The 23117-nt window shown below is 49.8% G+C and overlaps 2 protein-coding genes across 7 annotated transcripts in view; one reads left to right on the top strand and one right to left on the bottom strand.

Annotated features, from left to right (window-relative positions):
• FAM120B (family with sequence similarity 120B) overlaps nt 1-12934 on the bottom strand; it is a 63366-nt gene extending 50432 nt beyond the window's left edge. For 3 of the 5 annotated variants that reach the window (XM_055810573.1, XM_055810576.1, XM_055810575.1), the window contains exons 1-2: nt 12858-12934; nt 2162-3207 (exon numbers count right to left, since the gene is read on the bottom strand). In XM_055810573.1, the coding sequence (XP_055666548.1) occupies nt 2162-3181 (1020 nt within the window). In that variant the 5' untranslated portion in view covers nt 3182-3207; nt 12858-12934. Of the gene's footprint in view, nt 1-2161; nt 3208-3317; nt 3417-6405; nt 6428-12857 lie in introns of those variants that run through there. The other 2 variants (XM_055810574.1, XM_005239120.4) reach the window with 2 other exon arrangements.
• Nucleotides 12935-13011: 77 nt separating this feature from the next.
• Nucleotides 13012-21970, top strand: DLL1 (delta like canonical Notch ligand 1). 2 transcript variants are annotated; one of them, XM_055810572.1, is made up of 11 exons: nt 13013-13974; nt 14194-14502; nt 14714-14774; nt 15046-15303; nt 17768-17828; nt 18316-18446; nt 18593-18762; nt 18903-19119; nt 19846-20638; nt 20758-20872; nt 21266-21970. In XM_055810572.1, the coding sequence occupies exons 1-11, from the start codon at nt 13915-13917 to the stop codon at nt 21269-21271; spliced, it is 2181 nt and encodes a 726-aa protein (XP_055666547.1). In that variant the 5' UTR covers nt 13013-13914; the 3' UTR covers nt 21272-21970. The 2 variants fall into 2 exon arrangements, with proteins under 2 accessions (XP_055666546.1, XP_055666547.1); XM_055810571.1 differs by having other exon boundaries at nt 13012-13974; nt 20758-21970.
• Nucleotides 21971-23117: the final 1147 nt, after the last annotated feature.

Here is a 23117-nt window from a genome sequence, read left to right on the forward strand (position 1 = left end):
CAGTCACTGGGTCATTACTGACTAAAATTAATTCTCCTGAAATGTAATACTTCTAGAAGAAGTTCTCACATGAGCATAAAATCAATGACAGGCTTCTGCCTACAATGCCAATCAACAGAGCATTTACTTACAGCAATAAATTAATGGTTGCCCTGAAAGAAATACTTCCGTATTCTTAACATACGTAAACAATGTAATCCCCCAAAGCTAATTTTGTATAAAACAAAAACAAAGAGTTGAGTATTTCCAAGCGTGATTTGAATGCAGCACGGAACTATTTCATACAAACCACTGTCACAGATGAGATCATTTGAAAATACTAGTTTCTTGCAATTTGTCAATAAAGTATGTACAACCTTATGTACTGAAAAAAATTTAAGCTGATTTCAGAAGTACCGCTGTATTCAATGCTGTACCTTGAAAAATATTTCTGAATTACACTTACAGTCAACTAGAAAGTTATGCTGCTCTTTTCTGAAAAAAGCAGCACCATGAGGGTATGTTCTTAAAGCTGGAACTGAGCCGTGTATGCCATTCACATGCAGCTCAGACCATGTGCAAGGTAAGCAGAACTACGTACCAGTTTCAAAATAGAAAGCCAGACATACATATTGCATATACAAATATTTAAACACCTGTAAAAAAAACAAAGGACAAGCTAACATGTCTATGACTTTGACTGCAATGCCTGGGCCCAGGGACTAGCTTGACATAGGATTTATGCAGTGCAGCATTCTCAACAGAGTTTCTAAACATTATTATTATTTTATTACAGCAGAAGCTCAGCATGATGCTGGAGAACTGCAACCCTTCAAATGAAAGATCAAGCCAAGAAATAATGACCACTTGTCATAAGGACCACATGGTACATTCTCTTAAGGAGTAAGGACATTACCACTATTGTCCTGGCCATAATCCAACCTATATAATTACGTTCTGGCTAATTTTTCCTTGCACTTCAAGCATAAACAGTATTTTTCAACACTTTATTAGTTATTGTTTTCTTTTAAAGAATGTCTTCTACTTAACTACTACAGTCAAAAGCGATGTGTATTGTATCTGTGTGTGGTTAATAGAAAACCCCAAATATATCTGCAGTTTAGCTGAAATGAGCATTGTATATAGGGTATAATGTAGCTTTAAATGTTCTAGAGTCTTTTTAGAGAAGGAAAACGTAAATTATAGGATTACTTTAGAGTAATATGAAGAAACAAAAGAATAGTTTTAAAGAAAATGCTCAAGATAAGTAAGAGAGACAGAAGAAAAGGCTCTTTGAAGTCTACTCGGAACTAACAAAATGGGGAGTAACAGATGGCTAATATAGCATCTAAAATACACTGCCTCATATGGATTTGTTTAATTAAATCTCAATGTCATCTTAACTGCTATGAATTTACAGAATTCTACTCTAGACTTACTACTATTGCGTAAACTCTGATGCAAAGTACCTCAGTTTCTTTCAGCCAGGTAGGCTATCCTAGCTCATATAGCAATCTCTCAGTGACCCAGCCTGCCGTACCATTTCTCACCCCAACACCAGCACATCTCTGCTCATGTGGGAAGCCATAAGTGACACTTGCTAGTGCAGCCCTGCCCTTTAAGCATTAACAAGCCACTCAAAGTGCTTTTGGTTCCTTCAGGGACAATGAATCTGAAGGATAATTAACCTGATCCAAAAAATCATGAAATATAGATTTATAGGAAGTTTCCTCATCTCCTCCATAACAGTAACTTCAACTTCTGCATTCTTAGTACAGCTCCCTTTGGCACCTTGACTGCATGTGCCAGGCACAGCCAAGCAGACCACTAACCAGCCATAGCTGTCCTGTGGATTCTCAAAGCAAAAAGCAATTTTTTACATCATTACATCATGCAATACGTAGGAAGTACATTTCTGCTCCCAGCTACAAGTCCGTATAGGAACTGTTCCCCATTATTTGACCTGCTTGACATTTCAAAAAAAAGAGACATCACTTTTAACTAAATGTGCTGAATCTGCCCTCATCAGGATGCATGTAATAGTCCTAACCATGGCTGTACTTAACAGACAAAAGATTTTGCTCAAGCAAATTTAAATCAATAGGTTCAGTGTACTCATCATCAACTTCCACTAAGTAAACATGGCAATAAAGTGACCATTAAGCTTTAAAAGGCAAGGTACCTGAAAGATTTCTTTATCTTGACACAGTTCAGTCTGTTGTTGAAGGGAGAATGTTTGGCAGTTTGTTATGTTTGGAGGAATCCAGGGAGACTGCTGCCCAGGCAAAAGATAGGACTCCACTCCTCTGTAAAGTATTGTCTTGTCTGATCCCAAAGGCAACACCTCTTCCAAGTGTTTCAGGCTGCTGTAGGAGCATGGAACACGTGAGATGTAATTTGCCACAGCTAGAAGTATGTTTGTTCTTCTGTTGTAGCTGTTATTCTTGCAGGGACTGTTGACTAAACATTTCTGCCAAAAGCCTTCCAACAAGCTTTCTGGAACAATGTCATTACCAAGCAAGCAAGCAAAGAGAGGGAGGTGTGTCAAACTAAGACCCAATGCACGGCAAAGATCTTCTCGAGAGTACATAACAGTGACTAGTCTGTCCAAACGCAGCTTCTCAATGGAAAAGTAGGGGCAGGTATTATAGATGAGGTAGTCACTATCTTGCCCAAGAATTCCTATGCAGTTATGTTGCAAACCATATGCAGCCACCTCAAAGTCTGCCTCCTGCAATGTGCATACTGTTTCTTGACCAAGTGACTTCAGGGCAAAACGTGTAAAAGTAGGCAAAGCTGAAGGAACAGTGAACATTTCTCTTCCCGGTTGTTTCCTGTGAGTCTTGATAAACTGAAATATTCTGGCTATTTCCTTGTTATTCTGCAACCTCCGTTTGATCCATTCATCCCTCTTTTTCTTTTCTACCACTCCATCAAAGTAAAACACTAACTTGATACCAGCTGCCATAAAAGCTTTAATAAAATCCTCTAAAATGTCAAGGTACTCCCTCCACTGGCCACCGCACACCCAGGAGTCTGGTGTGTACCAGTATCTAACACAGCTCATGGCATCTACTACAATAACAGGTGGGAAATCAGGATGATCGATGCGATGTTTTTCTGCCATTTCTCTCAGATCTACCATTCTGCATGCATCAGGGCAAACTCTTGCCACAAATCCCTGCAAACCTTTAATGCCCATGGCTGATCTCCGAAACTCACAGCAGTCTGGAAGAAGAAAAAGAAAAACAACATTCTGAAATGCAATACTGAGCAATGTAATGAAATTCTACAATAAAAAAAAAAAAAAAAAAAAAAAGGCAGCTTGAAAACTCAACTGTTATTTTTCTGCTTTTGCTGATCACTTGTTGTGCTGTCTTGGCCTTTAAACAGCTCGAACCAGTTTTCTTCCCATCAACAAACTGGACATAAGTGCCCATTCACTTTGCCTTCGACTTCTGCTTTTCATATCAGTGAAAACTCGAAGTATCAAAAGGTTTTCATAAATACGACTTCAAAAATTTCAGATTAATAGCATAAAATATAGATAAGTACACACTGCTAGAAAACCAAGTATAGATGTAATTAAAAGCTTTATAACATCTTGGATGCCAAGTGTACAACATGGGAATTAATGGCTTGATTTTCACACTAAAAGTATATGAACATCTTTAATTGAAGTCAGTGGGAAAAAAACCTGAGTAACTTTGGAAATCATCTTGTACCTTGATTGTGCAAATGGCTCAGTTAACATCTGAGTTCACAGACAGCAGTCCATTGATAAGCCACCAGGTGCAATACCTCAACTGCCTTTTTTTTAAACTGTTTTTGTAGTATTGGTTCTGCTTTGAATCAGAAATTCAGTCCATTTTACCATCTTGTCATTTGAAGACATAATTTTTAAGACCTGTTTAAAGAATTAAAGGTTTACCTATACTTTGTGAATCTACAAATCTATCATTAATAGTGAAGTTAATCTATTAAATGGGATTTCTAACATGCACAGCAATTTTGAACCAATCTATTTAAAAAAACCACACATGCAAGTATTAGCTAGACGTAATAACAATGAAAAATCAAATAAGCCTATTTTCAGTTTAGGAAATACCAAAAGACTGAAGAAAAGAGTCTCTGAATTCTGTGGCAGAATTTAATAGCATGCCAAATGAACCAATTTACATGTTCCGTAGAATGAGAGTTGTGAGGTAAAATTAAAACCATTGATGACCTCCATTTTTATTTCTAGACATCTCCTCACAACGAAGTCTGGCACAGCCTCTGTGATAGATGTGTCTTTCCTCTACTACAGCATCAATTTCCTCTCCCACAGCACCATTTTATTTTAAAGGCTGTTCCAGTGAAAAATGGAAGTAATAAGCTCCACCAAGCTTTGTTTTCCTCTTTATTCTCAAAAATGTTTTGATTTGTTTTTTGATTTTACTTGAAAGTAAAATCCACTCTCAGTTAAACAGTGAAGGAGTTCACTGTTTGAATTAAGCAGATAGAACTTTTCCTGGTTTTCACATCACCCATTTCTGACATTTTGATTATAGACTGTCTCAGGAGTGTTACATTACAGTATCTGTGCTTATAGCATACAAAAAGAAAAAAAGGAAGAATTCACAGAAGTATTGTGAATTGACAGCTTTTAAAGGTATTCCTGAGTCCTCAGATTTTAAATACCTAAATACCCTCTAGATACAGGTTTTGAATACCATCCTCTTTAATGATAGAATAGCTGGGGTCAGGAGGGACCTTTAAAGGTCATCTAGTTCAAGCCCCCTACAAACTAGATCAGTTTCATTGATCACTAGATCTCCTTCATTGCTGCACATGGATATAAGGTAGGGCACTGCTCTCTCTACAGCGCTGCTTCCAGTGTTACCTCGCTGCCCTTCAGACTCCAGACACTTGCTTTTCCAGGAAAGCTGTACCTCTGATTCTAAACAGTTTGGGCATTGTTAGGTTATCCTTTTTTATTACTTTCCATGGAAATCTAGCAGTAGGTGTGAGGGTCTTCATCTTTCAATCACTAACACATGCGGTCAGACTAAATGATCCGAGGTCACCACACAGACACAGTAGACTATGGCAGGTCTTCTGCAAAAACGCATTGCATCCAAGCAAGTTTGAGTTATGATTCAGTACAGATTCTGTCCATAGTGGATACACACCTAGAGCAAGAAGTGTGGTAAACCACTTACTAGCTATACTGTACTGTAACAAATGGAAAGAAACCTTTTGCCACCTCCTCATACTTGTATCTGAAGCACTCTTCTTGCCTAACAATTTAAGCAAGTTATGATACAGAGATTATCAGAAAAATTTCCATTACAAGTACTAGTTTAGCTTAATCAATGGCAAGTTTGCACCTAAACACATAAACAAGTACCTTGGCCACTACTAGCATTTTAATATTACTATCCAACACATTGACCAAAAGCATAATAAAAATTGAAGAGTATATATTGTCAACCATCTCAATTCGCTACTAAACAGTAGCACTCATGTTAAGAAAATTACCCTCTAATCCATCACAGCAGAGAAGAGAACAAGTAAAATCTACTGTCTTGAAAAGTACTTTCATCAGAGGCTTCTCAATGAAGTTGGCAGAATCAGGACTGAAATGTTTTATGTTGTTATGCTAAGTTTCCCAAGAGGAAAACACATTCTGTGCAACAGATGAACAGTTTCAGGACAGACACTTACTTCTAATCTTACTCGTGTGAAACAGAAATTTCAGGTTACTACAGGATCTCAACTGCACCACTATCAAGTGCATGAATATGCAGGGGGGGGTAAAATATCCACAAACTGAAATAATCAAAGTAATTTCCCCCCTGTGGTTTTATAAACACAAAAATTCAGATAAATGACCCCTACAACAGCCGATGACACCACTGAACTGGTCAGCAAAAAACTACCACACCACCAATTTTATTAAGCCCATAGTAACACAGAGCATGGCAAAGGGTTGTCGGTAGAAATGTTCACAGTAACCGCTCCAGCCCTCACAAGAAGCCTCTAGTTTGAGGCCCACAGCACAAGGAGCAACGTCCTCCGCGTCCAAGCGGCAGCAGCGCACAGCCAGGCCCGCAGCCCCCCGCTGCCTCAAGGGCCGGAGCCTGCCCCTGAGGCACGGCAGCGGGGGCCTGCAGGCAGGCGAAGGGCCGGGGGTACCGGGGGTACCGCCCGCCGCTGAGGGGGGGCCGAGCCCCCAACTGGGCCAGGTGTGAGGGCCGCTGCGCCCAGCCCTGAGAGGGCCCAGCCTGACCCCGCGGGAGGCCGTGCAGCACCCGGGCCGTGCTGCGAGCGAGCACCGGGACTCCAGCCGCTCTCACACCCGACAAGCCGCCCCCTCCCCGCCGCCCCGCGCAGCGCCCGTCACGCTGCCACCCGCCCCTCCTCACGGCACCCGGCACTGACCCGAGCCTGCGCTTCCGCTTCCCGCGGGGGCGGGGCCGCGCGTGCGCCCGGCGGCGGGGGCGGGGCTGTCGCCGTCCCTGTCGCTACCCGTCCCCTCGCTGGTCGCGCCGTCACTGCCCACCCTGCCGGGGACAGCCGGCTGCAGCGGGGCCCTTCGCATGACAGCGGCGGGGGGCGAGGGGGGGCCGGGCTGGTTTGAACCGCGGCTGTCCCCGCCCGCGGCCTGGTGTCCCTCGGCTTTGTGCGACCACAATGGGGCCGGAGGGGCCATTGTACCCCCGGACAAACCCAGCCGGGACGGGGGGGGGGGGCGTGGGGAGATGAAAGCGTCGCGCACCGAAATTGCTTGAAAACCCCCGAGTCGTACATGGGAGATTTATGTCGGGCCTGGGCTGCGCGGCCTGCGGAGCCGCGCCGGCCCTGTGTGAACAAAGCAGCCGGGGCAGCCCGGCGGGCGGCGGCACCGGCCCGTGGCGCGGGGGGCGGGTGTGCTTCGCCTTGCTCGGCAGTTGCTGGGGGGGGAACACCCCGGTTCCCCCGGGGTGACCCCATCACACAGCCCGGGGTAGCGGCCGGGCTGCGGGGGTAACGGCCCGCAGACGTACTGGGTGTGCAACCTGCTCCCAGCTCGGCAGCAACAGGTGGGGACCCGAATAACTTCACATCTTTTCGGGGGGGGGGAGGGGAGAGGGACGTGGGGGAGCTGATGGGTTAGATGTGATGTTACTGCCAGTGAAAAATTAAACAGAGCGGTGCTCTGGGGAGCACAGATTAATATATTTGGTGACTCTGCGTGCACAAAGCCTCACCATTGTAGCCGTGTCTGAATGCCTGTGAATAGGATGGAGCATATGTGGCCTGTCACCGCAGGTGCCCACATCTGTTCGTCTCCGGGCAGATGCTCTCAGAAAAGGGGAGAGCATTTCCAAAAGCTCGGGCCCGCCCCATCCATACCATACCCCATCCTCTTTCTCATAATCACCTTCTGCAGAGGACTTTCTGCCCCCTCCTCCCTCCCCTCCCCCTCGCTTCCCTGCACATGGAGAGATGCAGAAAGAAATAAAAACGACACAAATTGGACGTGGCTTGGAAAGCCTCGGAAACATACAATCAAACTGTCCCCCCTCTAAAGTTTATTAGCAGCAGGTTTTGCACTGCAGCCAGCGCACAATGCGCAAGATGTGCACACCGTGCAAAGGGGGCTGCAGGCCACAGGGGAACAGAAAAACCCTTCATGCATGAAATGCAGTACAGTACAGCGGCACACTGTGCTGGCTGTCACAGGGAGAGAGTGGCCTGTGCAGCTACTGTCTGGAATGGTAGTTTGCAGCTACTATTTCAGAGTTCCAGTGTAAGATGATGATTAATAAAACCAGGGGAAAGAGAAGAGGGAGTTTCCCTACAAGAACTGATGAATGCAGCAAATGTTGCTTGGTAGTGGAAGGGAATCTTTCCAGCCATCCAGTGAAATCTCACAGCCAGAATGCAAAACATTTTTCTGAGAAGTGCCATCACGTTTTTTATCCCACATACATGATCTGAGCCCAATCACTCACCCTCCCTGCTCTGTGACATCCCCGCCAAGATGAGCCAGGCCTCAGCCCTGCACAGGGTTACGCTGGGCTTGCCTGACAGGCCAAATAGAAGTGCTGGGGCACAGGGCAAATCTCGGGATCGTGGGATATTTCGGGTTGGAAGGGACCTCAGAAGGTTATCAGTACAAACGCGATGCGTGGTTTCTAGCCGGGCGAAGACTGTGTGAGTCCTCGGAGTCGAAGAGGCCACTTCTCCAAATGCGAGGCTGAGCTGATCCCCGGAGGGGTGCGGGCGGTGACAGCGTTTAACCCGCCGTGTCCCAGAGCAGAGAACCGGGGGGGGGCAGCGGGACCCACCCGGCCCGGGGCACTCACGGGAGGTTTCAGGGGAAGGTGCTGTCCCGGGCCGGGGGGGGAGCCCGAGAGGCCGGGGGGGAGCAAGGCAGAGGGAAGCCTCCTTCCCCCGAGCCCCTGATGTCCCCTCGTCCCCAGGCTCTGCCCCCGGGGCGGGCGGCGCGCCCTGGCAGGGGTAGGCAGCCCTTCTCCCTTCCCACTTCGGGAGCAACGACAGCTCATGCACACGATTGACCGATTTTTTATCCCTCGTAGTTTCCCACACGCAAAATCCCGTCGGAAGCAAGCCGGGGAGCAAACCCAAACAAACAAGTAGGCCAGGGGACCGGGGGGTGGGGGGTGTCGCTTTCTCCTCGTGTGCAATCAGTAAAATACATATAGGGGCCACTTCGGGATTTGCCCAGGGAAGGGTTGGAGAGCAGCTGGCTGCGGTAATCTCCTCGGGAGACAAAGGAATGCCCCGTCCCAGGATCACAGGTAAACACACAACCATTGTCATGAAAATGAGGGGCTAGGATAGGGCCGGAGCAGATGATTTGCGATTTGAAAAAGGGGGCTGGGGGGGAGGGAAGGCCCAGAGCTGCTTATCTATCATCTGGCCTCGCTGTGTGCCAGCTGAGCCACGCGACTGCCCTTTCTTATTCTAATCAGCACATGCCTTTGCAACTTTGGGCTAACCTACACGCTAAACTTCTTAATCCCCCTCCCCGCACACGGCAAGGGCGGTGGAGCGCCCCTCCGGCACGGCCGCGGCCCCCGCCCACCCGCCTCGGGGCCGGGCGCCCGGCGGCGGGGTCCCGAGCAGCGCCAGCACCCCTGCCCCGCCGCCGAGCCCGGGGCCGGCGGGGGACCCCAGGCAGAGCCCCGGCCCGGGGGCGGCCCGCCCGGCCTCCCCTTCGCTCCGCTCCGCTCCGCTCCCCTCCCGCCCGGCCCGGCCCGGCCCGGCTCGGCCCGGCCCGGGGGACAGGTGAAGGGGGCGTGCGGCGCGGGCTGCGGCGGAGGGGCAGCCGCGCACACATACCTCCGTAGGGACTATAGACCTAATTAAAATATTATGCACACTCTGCTACACATAGCTCCACACGTACACGTCCCTCCGCCGAGCACGGCTCGCCATATGCCCGGAGCCCTCCGTCCCGGGAAAAATCAGGGTTGCGCGCCAGCGATGGCAGCGCGTCGCCCTAATTAACACACCACCCCCCACCACCCCCCGCCACCCCCCGCGAAGGGACTTTTCCCATAATGTGCCTCGCTTGGAAATAAAAGCCGCGGCTGATGGGGAGCTCCCGGCCGCGCTCCTCCGCGGCGGGACCGTAAATCCTCGCCGGGGCAGGAGAGGGGCCGGCGCTGGGGGAAGGGTCTCAGTTAGGGGCACGGAGGGAGAGCACAACACCCCGCCAGCCCTGGCCCGCCGCGTCCCGGCCGTGCGGGGTCACCGCGCCCCGCGCCCGCCCCCGGGGGGTCCCGCCGTCGGCTCACCCCGGCGGGGCGGGCGCGGCCGGGCAGGGCGTCGGGCGGGACCGGGCGGGATCCGGCGCGGGGCTCGGTGGCGGGGCGCGGGCGCGGTTAACACCGCGGGGGCGGCGCGGGGGGCGGCGGGCGAGCGCGGTGCGGAGACACGCGGTTGGGAGCGAAAAAGCGCCATTTGGTTGGGAGCAGATGGCTGGCTGGGGGGCTGATCGCGTCTAAAGGCGTGTCATCCCCCTTCAGCGAGAATCCCTAAGGGCTCCCCTTGTCTTCGAAATCAATGAAAATTAAAGTGCAGAGAATGGATGAATAGTTAGACCTCGAGTCCCTCCTTTGTTCGCCTCAGCTACTGGTGGGCAGGAGTTAAACTACAACAGCCTCCTATAGAAACACTTAAGTTAAACAGTCTCCCCGTTAGCCCAGCATCTGAAAGAGAGAGGGAGAGGGGGGAAAAAAGCAGAAAAAGGAGCTTTCTGCTTGATTTCCCCAATACAGAATCGCGTGGCATAAATTAAGCCGGAGAAGAATGAGCGCCGTGGGCAGGATCCTGCCGGCTCTCACGGCGCCTTTCAGTTACGCTCAGCAGCGGTAATCGAGAAATCTGTGCCACGTCAATTTAACAAATACCCGGTACCGAAGGGGGGTTGTTAAGGATTTGGGGGCAAGTTTCTTCGGGTCTTTTTTTTTTTTTTTTTCTTTTTTACCCTATCGCTAGGTTAAAGCCCTCGCGCGTGTAACTTTTTACTTCCAGTTTTTTAAGCAAGGGGATGCTAATGGACCAACTTTCTGTCTTTCGTAGATTAAAAGATCCGCGGTGATATATCACTTCTCGCCTCCACCGACGGGCTACCCCCAAATTTCAAGACATATATTACCCTACTTGCTTAGTAAACCCGGTACGAAGTGATTTTCCCCACCCCCCTACACCCCCACCTCTCCCTTTCCCGAGGATAACGCCGCAGCAAAGTTTGCGAGGCAGCGGCAAGTGTCTACTTGAAAAGATGTTGACGCTAGGTGGCAAAAGTAATGTACAGTTAAATCCAGCGTTGCTGCAGGGTGCCCCCCCCCGCCTACCCCCCAGAGGCTGGGCACCGCGGGGGCGGCCCGTCCTCCGGGGACCCGCCGCCCGCTCCGCGGCCGCCCGGGCCGCCTTCCCTGCGCCCTCGCACGGTGCCTGCGGCATCGCTGCTCCCCGCTCTGCCCAGATACAGCTCCGGGGTAAAAAAAACAAAAAACATCTAAACATTCCTGTACATTTAAGCTTTTGCTTAAGCGTTGAGGGGCAGGGAGAGGGGAGAAGAAGAGTATCTGGATGTAGATGGCTCTTTCGACCGAAATTAGTTGTAAAAGACGCGCGTTGAGTGGCGAAGCGCTGCAAAAGTCTGGATGCTTGTTTTAAGCACCGAGGGGTACCTGCCTGGGTTTGGGGTAGGTGTCACAAACCTCCAGTAAAAGAACATGGGCAGCTATAGTCCTGCAACAGTCAAGAAGAGCTGGGCTGAATGAACTCATTAGTGATTTTCTTGTAATTAGTATTACCCAATGCTTTTACTTTAAGAAGTCTTTAAGATTTTTTTTTCTAGCGCATTGTAAGATAATTTCTGATCAAGACATCTGCTTCAATGAAAGTCACATTTTGCCATGCAAATGCACGTTTCAACCCAATAAAGTCGCCATAATAAGGCTTTTAGCACGGCATACCTACAGTGAGGTTATTGTAGCCAAATCCTCTCCTTTCGCATACAAGCTTAATCTGTGCTGAAATGATCTGTTACAATTAAAATGACATTTACAGAGACAGTTACACCTTGCATCCTAATGAATCCGCCTGCGCCTACCGAAGGTGTTTAAACAGAGGGCCCGCAGAAAGTGGAAAACCCCGCTTCGAGTGACATGCCGGAGTTGCCCTCCAACTTTTATCCCCCGCTTCCATCCATCATTAAGAAACTGCTCAAATGGTAATCATCTCTATCTCTCTTTCGCCGCACCAGTAAACTCCTTTCCATGTTTTTAAGATCAAAACAAAAGTTCTAGTGTCTGATGGGTATGTAAAAAAATAATAAGGTGACGGTTGGTGTGAAGTTGGGTTGGGTTTTTTTTGGTTGTGGGTTGGTTTTTTTTGTTGTTTTGTTTTTTTTTTTTTTCTTTCTTACGGAGGGGGGGAAGTGCTGGAAGGGATTTCTTTAAAAAATGTGCGGACATTGTTGTAGAGGCAGTAGCGTGCGCCGAGGGGAGCTCTTTCTCTCCCTCGCATTGTGCTGGGAGCAGGTGCTGTCTACATTACCATACAGCTGAGAGCACAAAGAGCTAACTGATTCAGTCCTTACACAATAACAAACGGCCTTAATGACAGCCACGCGAACGACACACACCAAACTCACTTTTTACTAAGCTGAAGGAGGAAAAAAGAGAGAGAGAGAGGGAGAGAGGGAGAGGTTGCTGGTGATGATGATAATAATCATAGAGGGGTGCGGGACCCGGGCGGAGCGGGTGGCTCTCTCCGGCAGCGGTGGTGGTGGGGACGGTACCCGCGGAGCCCCGCAGACGGATCCCCTCCGCGGGTCTCCTCCGGGAACCCGCCCGCGCCCTCCCCCGCCGTCTGGAGCCCCGGGGACCCCCCCTTCCCTCCGCCGGCGGGATGCGCGCTGGGAGCGGAGCCACGGGATGAGCGAGACCCGGCTCGGTTCGCTCCAGTTCATTCCCCCTTCCCCAGTTATCCCGCTGATGCCAGGGGAAGTGCGGTGTGAATTTCAAGGGATCAGATTGCCCTTGTTGTGGCTCGCTGGCTCCCACCTCCCTCGTCCCTTTAAAGCCGAAGATGCCCCTCGGAAGTGGTCACGACCACCGAGTTACTTTTTGGGGGCACGGCGGTTGCTTTGCACGTTTCAAGAGGTAATTACAGCCCGCCGTCCCCGGGGTTGTTTTCTCGGCGGAGCGTGTTGCGCTGGCTCTCTCCGGTGCAGAGGGGGTGTCACCCTCTCCCCGGAGCAGAAGGGGGATTCTTGCGGTTACCAAATTTGCAGGAATGTAAATGAGCACGTTTTGTGAGCGCGGAGGGGAGGGGGAGGAGGGTTGCACATTTTACAGCTCACTGACCATTTGGCGATCCATTGAGAGGAGGGTTTGGAAAAGTGGCTCCTTTGTGACAGCTCTAGCCAGATTGGGGGGCTGCTCATTTGCATCTCATTAGGCATGCAGGCGGCCGGCGGAATATAAGGGAGGCAGGCGCCCAAGGAGAGGCAGATCCTTAGCGCTTCACCCTGGGAGAGAGCCGCCGAGCTGCGGCGCAGAGCAGAGCAGAGCAGAACACGGCAGAGCAGAGCAGAGCAGAATACGGCAGAGCAGAGCAGAGCAGAGAGCAGGCACCCCCTCCCCCGTAGGAGCACACCCGGACACGCTCAGTGCGCCGCTATTGAGACACGAGCTTATTTTTGTTGGCTGGGATTCCTCTAAAAACAAAAGTAAGCCCACAACAAGGAAAGAGAGCTTCGCTTCTTCTCAACAACAACAACAAAAAAAAACAAAACCAAAAAAAGAAAAAAAAACCCAGAAAAAAAGGGGATCAAGGCTCCGACGTGACCTGCCCGCCGCCGCTGCCGTTTGACACCCGCCCGCCCCCACGTGCGCAGGGGAGCGCAGCCGAGCAGGGCCGCTCCCGCATCGCACCGCACCGCACCGCCGGGAATTATCGCCGCTGCTACTGCAGGGATTTCCAGATCGCCGATTTTTTTTTTTTTTTTTTTAAATCTTCCTTGGGAAGCCTCTTCTCTGCCTCTGTTGGGAATAAAGTTGCTTTTATTTTTTAATTTTTTAAATTTTCTTCCTGAAGAAAAGGAGGAGCATCGTGGATTGGGAAAGAAAAAGAGTTTAGCAGATTAATTTTAACATTTTTTCCCCTTCCTTTTTCTTTTACCATCCGAAAGAGCTGTCAGTCGCCGACAGGCTACATACGTAGAGGTATCGACAGAGGGAAAAAAAAGTCAGAGACACTCCTGAAAGAAGGAGACCGTGACACTAACTCTTCCAGCTCTGCTGGGGCGAGCGGCTTTGGCCGCTGTATTTTTCCCTTAACCCCGAGAGACACTTTCCCTTTTCCCCTGTGACGAGAAGCCAAGGGGCAGGAACGCGAGGGCACCAGAGCTGCCCCTCCAAAATGGGAGGTCGGTTCCTGCTGACGCTCGCCCTCTTCTCGGTGCTGCTGAGCCGCTGCCAGGTAAGTGCCCGCGGGGCGGGGGGCAGAAATACCTGCGGTGTTCCCTGCACCGGGGGGTCCCACGGGGCTGCCGGGGACTTGCTGCCTGTTGCAGCCGGGAGAAGCGGGGAGGGGCGTCGGGGCAGGGGGTGTCCGGCCCGCTGATGCCCGGCGGGGCCGGGCCGGGGCCGGGGGAGCGGGCTGCTCGGCGGGCTGACGGCCGCTGTCCCCGCCCCGCAGGTCGGCTGCTCCGGGGTCTTCGAGCTGAAGCTGCAGGAGTTTGTCAATAAGAAGGGGCTGCTCAGCAACCGCAACTGCTGCCGCGGGGGGGGGCCCGGCGGCGGGCTGCAGCAGTGCGACTGCAAGACCTTCTTCCGCGTCTGCCTCAAGCACTACCAGGCCAGCGTCTCCCCCGAGCCGCCCTGCACCTACGGCAGCGCCATCACCCCCGTCCTCGGCGCCAACTCCTTCAGCGTCCCCGACGGCGCGGGCGGCGCCGACCCCGCCTTCAGCAACCCCATCCGCTTCCCCTTCGGCTTCACCTGGCCCGTAAGTGGGGGGGCGGCGCGGGAGGGGGCGGCCCACATCCCACCCCGGGCCACCCCAGCTGGGCGAGCGCCTTTCCGAGGGGCCAGCGAGCCCCCCGGGGGTGTCGGGGGGGGGATGGGGACTGATAACTTCGGGGGTTGGGGGCGCTGACCCCTGGCCTGCCTGCTCTCACGCTCTCCCGGTGGGTTGTCTCCGCTCCTTCTTTCCCCAGGGCACCTTCTCGCTCATCATTGAAGCTCTGCATACGGACTCTCCTGATGACCTCACCACAGGTAACTGCCCGGAAACAGACTCTTCTCCAGAATAATCCCAGCCCTGCGGCCCCACTTGGCCCCTCTCTCTGCCGCGTGCAGCATGTTCCCCCCATCCCATCCCTGCTCCTCGTTGGGAGGTCATGGGAAGAGAGGCCAGCCTGCTGGCGTGCAGCCCTGTCATCCTGCCTCTGTGGTTCCCCTCCCACCAGAGACCCCCAGTGGAGCATCTTCCTCCCCCCTGCCTGCTTCGGGCTCCCTAATCACGCCTCTCCTCTCCACTTTCACACAGAAAACCCCGAGCGCCTCATCAGCCGCCTGGCCACCCAGAGGCACTTGGCGGTAGGTGAAGAGTGGTCCCAGGACCTGCACAGCAGCGGCCGCACTGACCTCAAGTACTCCTATCGCTTCGTGTGCGACGAGCACTACTACGGAGAAGGCTGTTCTGTCTTCTGCCGCCCCCGGGATGATGCCTTTGGTCACTTCACTTGTGGAGAGCGTGGCGAAAAAGTCTGCAACCCGGGCTGGAAAGGCCAGTACTGCACTGAGCGTGAGTGTCCACCTTCTTGTCTCCCTGGGCACCGGTTGCAGCAGTGTCCCCTGAGCTCTTGGGGATGGGCATTTCTCTGCCATCAGGCCCCACGGGACAGGGGGAGCCAAGCTACAGTGGGTGGAGGTCTGGTGTTGTGCACGGGCTTTACTGGTGCGGGGGACGGGAGGTCCTCAGCATTGCCACAGAAAGTTAACGCAGACAGCCCCTTCTCAAACGAATAAAATGTCAGTGCCAACATTACACTCTTGCTCGTTTGCTGTAGGTATGAAATCTGATAGCAAAATATCCAGCAGTTGCTTGAGATGTTATTAAAATGTATCAGGACTACTTTCTAAACCTAGCCATCCCTTCAACCATGGTACATTGCTATCATCATCTGCAGGATACATGACTTCAGGAGAGGGAGCTAGGCTTTGGCAACACCCATGCGGCAGGCTTGTTGGTAGGCTTGTTAGGGTCTGATGTCTTGCCGCTTTGTATTGAGAAAAGTATTGGGAGGCGCAAGATACATTCTCTGGCCCCTAGACTGTACCTTTCTCATTTGGGGTACTCATAAATGGCCAGTAACAGAGATTGTTGTACCTGGAGCCACAAGAACATTCAGCTTCTTCCCCATCTCTCTTCTGTGCCATTGCCATGATCATCACTGCTAATAAAGTAGCGAGGGACATGAGTTTTAAAGTATGTCTGAGCTTGAAGTTGTCAAGGAATGTGGTGTGTTGATACAGCAGGAAAAGCTGGGACAGTACGCATATCACAGAGGATAGTCAGGGATGTGAGATACCTGCAGCTTTGTACAAGATTACTGCCCTTTGTAGATGCGTAGCAGTGCGCACCCAAACATGCACACAGCGCTCCTGCCACAGCATGTGATGGCATTCTCTGTGTGTATACACGGCTCTGAAGTATGCTGGCAGATGACGTACTGGGTGCGTGCTCCTCTCCACTCATCAGAGGGCCAGGCAGGCAGGGAGAAAACAGTTACAGGCTGTAAACCAGCCTCTTGGTTCCCTTCTAGTGTTTTTGTTTTTCTTAAAGCCCACCTACACTGTGGTGGTCTCAGCTGAGCTGCTAGCAAATGAACCCAGATTGATTATTCACACTGTTAGTGACTGCTAGGATGCTTTTAGCAGTGCATGGTACAATGTTGCACAATAAACAGCAGGGAGAGGAGCTCGCATTTCCTTTGATAGTGCTTTAAATAGGAACTACAACCTTTCCCATGATCAAAAGTGCCCAGCCCAGTTGTGTCAAGGGGTGGGGGAAAAGGAAGCATTTTGATAATGAGCTCTTTCGGGGCTGTCAGCACTTTTGGATGCCTGTACATCACTGCTCTTCCCATAGCAAAGAAGAAGACTGTTCGTCTTTTTTGACTTGTTACGTATGCCCTTCGCTCTGCTTTCCCTCTCAGAAAGAAAGAGCTTGTAACAGTGACACAGACCTACTGGGCAGGGGAGATGTGTTTATGTATGCATGCAAAAAGACTGTTTTGCCGTTAGCGAACGGAGCTGCCAGTTGCAGATTGCTTCCCGTTGCCTTGCCCCCAGCTCCATTCTTTCCAACTTGGAGGCGATCTGATTATCAGCGCTGATTCTTTCTTTCTTTTTCTCCCCCCCCCACCCCCCCATCCCGCTTCCCTTCGCATGCCATTGTCTCTGGCTGGCTTTGTTGAATTAAAACTTTGCAGTGCCTGCTTAATGAGTTCCATAACCAGGCAAAGTAATGAGCAGAAGTCCCTTTTTTTTTCCCTTCCCTCATCCTCCCTCCTGCTGGCCCGCTTACCTCTTTCACCAGGGCTGCACCCACCCACCCGCCCCTTTTTGCAGCGGGGCGGAGGAGGGGGGAAGGAGGGAGGAAGAACTTTAGACTTATTTATTTGAATAAGAAAAAAAAAAAAGTTTTTTTGCAGCGAAATCACGCGCGTGCCATAGATTAGCTGTGGGCAGGGATAGGCTGCCGGCCGCCGGCCGCCGGCCCCATTGGCTCCGGGGCCGGGGTATTGTTGCAGTGGGGCAGCTGCTGGGAGAGAATAGACAATAGAGCAGCTGTCTTGCACTGGCACCCTGCACACCAGCTGTCCACTCTTATCTGCACACACACTTTCGGGGGATATTAAGAGGTGGAGCTGTGTGCATAGAATTGGAAAAAAGGACTTCTGACCCTCACTGGGAAGGGAAGGGGGGTGAGGGGCTGTGGGGAAGGGAGCAATTGTGAGTCTTCTTTTGTCTGTGTGCAACTGTATTAAGAAGAATGCTCATCCCCGGTGATAAGTAAAGTGCCCAGTTACGGGGCGAGATCAATATTCCTGCAGACTCCAGAGATTAACTCAGCTGTGCTTAACTGCCCCAACCTAGTAAAAGGGGCTTGCTCCCCACCCGCAAGGTGCTCTCGGGATGGGATGTATAAAAGGGAGGCATTCAGCCCTGGTGCTGATGTCTTTCCCTGCTTGGTTTGTTTACAGCAATTTGTTTGCCTGGATGCGATGAGCAACACGGCTTTTGTGACAAACCTGGGGAATGCAAGTAAGTTTTCCACTCCTCTCCTGCTCCCTTCTTTGTCTTTAACATTGATGCTCTGGTGTTAAGGAAGCCACTGGTTATTTGGAAGGTCTGTTTAAATGCCTTGCTACATGTTAGATGGTAATTTGAGAAATCCAGGTGATGTCAGATCAAAGTATTAATCTACAAGTCAAACATCAGTGCCACTAATATTAACCTGATGAGTTTACAGTGCTGTGTGTAAGGTTTAGCTGTTTGTTACTGGAGTAAACAAATTAACTACCTGGAACCATGGCTCTGTCTAAGCAAGTGGAAGAAATAGCTGGAACCAATGAAAGCCGATGCTACGGTTGGACTCAGTGACTTTCTTACATGAAGGATCACTGAGGGCTTTTAGGAAACTTGATCCCTGACATCAGTGTGTTTGTAGAGTTTGTGATAGGGTTTCCAACTGTGAAAAGTCTAAATCTGACAAGACTTTGTTGATGTTTGGTTTTTTTTTTTTCCCCAGATGCAGAGTGGGTTGGCAGGGGCGATATTGTGATGAGTGTATCCGATACCCAGGCTGCCTCCATGGTACCTGTCAGCAGCCATGGCAGTGCAACTGCCAGGAAGGCTGGGGTGGCCTTTTCTGCAACCAGGGTGAGTTCTCAGTCCTTGCCTGACCATCTGTTTTAAAATGCAGAAAGCAAGTGACTATTTCCAGCTCACCCACCCTGTGCTAGCCTTGCAAAGGAGCAAGTATCTTGACTGCCCTCTTTAAAAAAAACATAAATAATCTTTTACAGACCTGAACTACTGCACCCATCACAAGCCCTGCAAGAATGGTGCCACATGCACCAACACTGGTCAGGGGAGCTACACTTGTTCTTGCCGACCTGGATACACAGGCTCCAACTGTGAGATTGAGATCAATGAATGTGACGCCAACCCTTGCAAGAATGGTGGAAGCTGCACTGTAAGTTTGAGTTGCTCGTGCCGGCTGAAACCCCAAGGGAGGAGTTAATGTCAGTTTTACTGATTTTCAAAATCCCTTTTTGGATTTCAAAGCAATTTCAGGTTGCTTTTTTTTGACAATTTCTCATTTCTTCCTCCCAGGATCTCGAGAACAGCTATTCTTGTACCTGCCCCCCGGGCTTCTATGGTAAAAACTGTGAGCTGAGCGCGATGACTTGTGCTGACGGACCATGCTTCAATGGTGGGAGATGTACTGACAACCCTGATGGGGGATACAGCTGCCGCTGCCCACTGGGTTATTCTGGGTTCAACTGTGAAAAGAAAATTGATTACTGCAGTTCCAGCCCTTGTGCTAATGGTAAGGCCAAACATGCTACAGTGACCTTCTAAAAGGAGACCATTCAGTTACTTTGGCTTCTGGTCTGGAGTTCATAACAAGGCCCACTAGGTCAATCATGATCCACGTCATGTCAATAGTTGACTTGGTGGAGGAACTGCACTTAAAAAGTAATGGTGTGATTTGGGCTACTGCTGCAGATTGCATTTTCTCAAGGGGTGACTGTAGCCAGGTAACTTGGCCTGAAGCTTCATGCATGAAAATGTGGAAGATTATACTTGCAAATGTTTTGCAAAGACGCTCTTGAGCTCTGTGGATGCAAAATGCCATACAAGTGCTAAATATTATTACTTGTAATCTGGTAACGGTAATCTTCCTGTTTTGATTAAACTAGCAAAGACTTTCTTTACTGCAGTCCTCCTCATTCATTGCCACTCAAACTCTGTAATGGGAGACTGTGGTGTTAACCTGATCTGGACTAGCTTTGTTGTCCATGTTGAGTGAAATGTTAAAAACTGAATAGGATGGAGAATGAAAAATAGATCTGATTAACAAATGTTTTCCTTAAAAAAACCAACCCCATACTTTTTTCTGGTGGATCAGACTGGGCAAAGATTGAGCTAACCTCTCAAAAAGGAAAGCTTTCCTTAGCCTCTGGTTGTGACAGTCACCCTGAGAGCAGCAGGTGGGAGGCTGTCGGGTCTGGCTGCGCACCACTCAACGCTCGTCCCCCTTGGTGTCTTGCAGGAGCCCAGTGCGTTGATCTGGGGAACTCCTACATATGCCAGTGCCAGGCTGGCTTTACTGGGAGACACTGTGATGATAACGTGGACGACTGCGCCTCCTTTCCCTGCGTCAATGGAGGGACCTGCCAGGATGGCATCAATGACTATTCTTGCACGTGCCCCCCAGGATACAACGGGAAGAACTGCAGCACCCCGGTGAGCAGGTGTGAACACAACCCCTGCCACAACGGGGCCACCTGCCACGAAAGAAACAACCGCTATGTCTGTGAGTGCGCCCGGGGGTACGGCGGGCTCAACTGCCAGTTTTTGCTCCCCGAGCCGCCTCAGGGACCGGTCATCGTTGACTTCACTGAGAAGTACACGGAAGGCCAGAACACCCAGTTCCCCTGGATCGCCGTCTGCGCCGGGATTATTCTGGTCCTCATGCTGCTGCTGGGGTGCGCTGCTGTGGTCGTCTGCGTCAGGCTCAGAGTGCAAAAGAGGCACCACCAGCCTGATGCCTGCAGGAGCGAGACTGAGACCATGAACAACCTAGCGAACTGCCAGCGTGAAAAGGACATTTCCATAAGTGTCATTGGTGCCACTCAGATTAAAAACACAAATAAGAAAGTAGACTTTCACAGTGATAACTCTGATAAAAATGGCTACAAAGTAAGATACCCATCAGTGGATTACAATTTGGTGCATGAACTCAAGAACGAGGACTCTGTTAAAGAGGAGCACAGCAAATGTGAAGCCAAGTGTGAAACGTATGATTCGGAGGCAGAGGAGAAAAGTGCAGTACAACTAAAGAGGTATTTCTCACATCTGAGTATGGGGGGGCCAGCTTGACTCGGAAGGGTGTGTTTGTGTCTTCTAGGTAGTGTTAAGCAACATCCATCTGACTTGTGTTGTCTCTTTTTGTCTTCAATAGTGATACTTCTGAAAGAAAACGACCAGATTCAGTATATTCCACTTCAAAGGACACAAAGTACCAGTCGGTGTATGTCATATCAGAAGAGAAAGATGAGTGCATCATAGCAACTGAGGTTAGTATACTGCCTGGCGGTTGGAACATCAGGGAGAAGTCTCCGTGCACAACCCTCATCTAACACATGTCAGGGCAGCTAAACTTTTTTCCATGTTGCCGCAGTGATTTGTACCTGTTGACATCCAGCCAGCTCGAGTTTGTTATGCTTTGGACGTTGTAAAGACAAGCTCAGTGACTTACTGCTGTGGATGTTATGAGTCTGACAGCTTTTGCAGACAAGGGTACAGTGGTAGTGTGGTTGTGGTCTGCTGACCTACCGCTTGGCCAGCTTCATGCAGAATCTGTTCTTGCCCGGTGTAGACAAAAGAGTCCCAGTCTGCTGCAGCCCTACAACCCTCCTGTTACTTTCCATTAACCTCTCCTGATCTCTGCTCATGTTTTCTCTCACCAGGTGTAAACCAGAGGTGATACGGCAAGGTGGTTGTTCAGAACAATTTCAGAGGAGACGTGCCCCGATGAATGCTGCTGAAAGAGGAATGGGAGATAGATTCCTTCACTGACTGCTGCTGAGAAACTAAATTCAGGCTTGAGCTGGTTCTCTACTGAAGTTAGCAAAGTGACTGCAAAATAAAGAGACAAGATGGACACCAGGCAAGGGTCTGTGTTCAAGGATTACTGTTGCACTGCCTTTTATGAATTTTATCATTGCACTATGGTCAGTTGCTTTTCTATATATATTTAAATGAATGGACTTAATTACTACATAAGAAGCATGCACTGCCTGAAGTGTATATTTTGGATTCTTATGAGCCAGTCTTTTCTTGAATTAGAGACACAAACACTGCCTTTATTGTCTTTTTTGATACTAAAATGTGTTTTTACTAGGTGAGAAAAAGTGTGTTATTTTTTTGAATCTGTAAAAATATTTTCATGATAATTGTAAAGCTTGAGTATTTTGTGATGTTCGTTTTTTTATAATTTAAATTTTTTGGTAAATATGTACAAAGGCACTTCGGGTCTATGTGACTATATTTTTTTGTATATAAATGTATTTATGGAATATTGTGCAAATGTTATTTGAGTTTTTTTTACCGTTTTGTTAATGAAGAAATTCATTTTTAAAATATTTTTCCAAAATAAATATTATTAATGATAACTAGAGTGCTACGTTTATTCCATAAACCATGATGAACTGACTGAACCTTGCAACCAGGCATCTGACAGGCTTCTATGGACTCTTGGGTGAATGGGGTAGGACCGAGACCTATCACAAAGACTGAGGAACAACTTTTTCTGTGTAGACCCCCCTCCTTCCCATCCAAAGCTTCTGAACTGTTGACCCTGCAGTTGTGCTCACTCTTACCCCAAAGGTGAATGCCTGTCACAACCTTGAGTAATGTTTGCTCTGTCATGTTGGGCGGTGTATATTTAAACACATACAGCATCACTTCCCGAGGAAGAGCAATGTGAGTGTGCTCTGTCGTAATCCAGATGTTGGGCTCATCATGACTCAGCTTTTAACTTCTTGCAACCTCAAACACTTGCCTGGAATCTCGGGGGAGTTTGGGACGTGCAGGGCATGCCGGTGAGGACCCCCAGCTTAGGTCCTTGATGTGCACCCATGGGATGTGCGCTCCCCCAGTCACACCTGCCAGGGGGTGGCACTTTCCTCTCCAGGAAAGGGTGACACTGAATTGCCTGGTGGCCTCAACTCTCCTGGCTATGCCTGTCTGAAGTATTAGTTGCATCTTTGTTTTCTACTCTGCCCCTGGTGCCTGCTGCCTTCGTATTGGGGCAGGGTGTGATCCTGTTCTCTCGCTTGGCCCCGAACACTCGGGCAATGTCCCCAGTTTAGTTTGCCCTAACTAGCTCTCCTTCAGGTTGTGCTGCATGTTAATTAGCAGAGGTCCTTCAGAAACAGGCAAGTGTTCTTTCACTTCAGGAAAACCTAGGAAATAATTTCCTTTTTGCTCCATTAAAGGTGAACCCCTATCATTGTAGGCCTCCTTCCACAGCTTTGGGGGGCTGGTGAAAATCCTCTGTTCCCATCCATGTCAGGGGGAGAGCCATCCTAAACACAAAGAGTGGGATAGCAGATATAATCAAGCAATTATCACAGCTGGTGATCTATAACTGTAAAGTATATATGTGCTCCCCTTGTTTTAGTGTACATAAATACATGAACCGTTGGAACTGTACTGTGAGGTTGATGGAAATCTCACACTGACTGCAGGGACTTGTCTGTCTATAACTATAAGGCTTTCTGGCTAAGCCAAACCTTAGACAACATCTACTGACTCATG

The sequence above is a fragment of the Falco peregrinus genome, chromosome 7, assembly GCF_023634155.1.
Source record: "Falco peregrinus isolate bFalPer1 chromosome 7, bFalPer1.pri, whole genome shotgun sequence".
Lineage (NCBI taxonomy): Eukaryota > Metazoa > Chordata > Aves > Falconiformes > Falconidae > Falco > Falco peregrinus.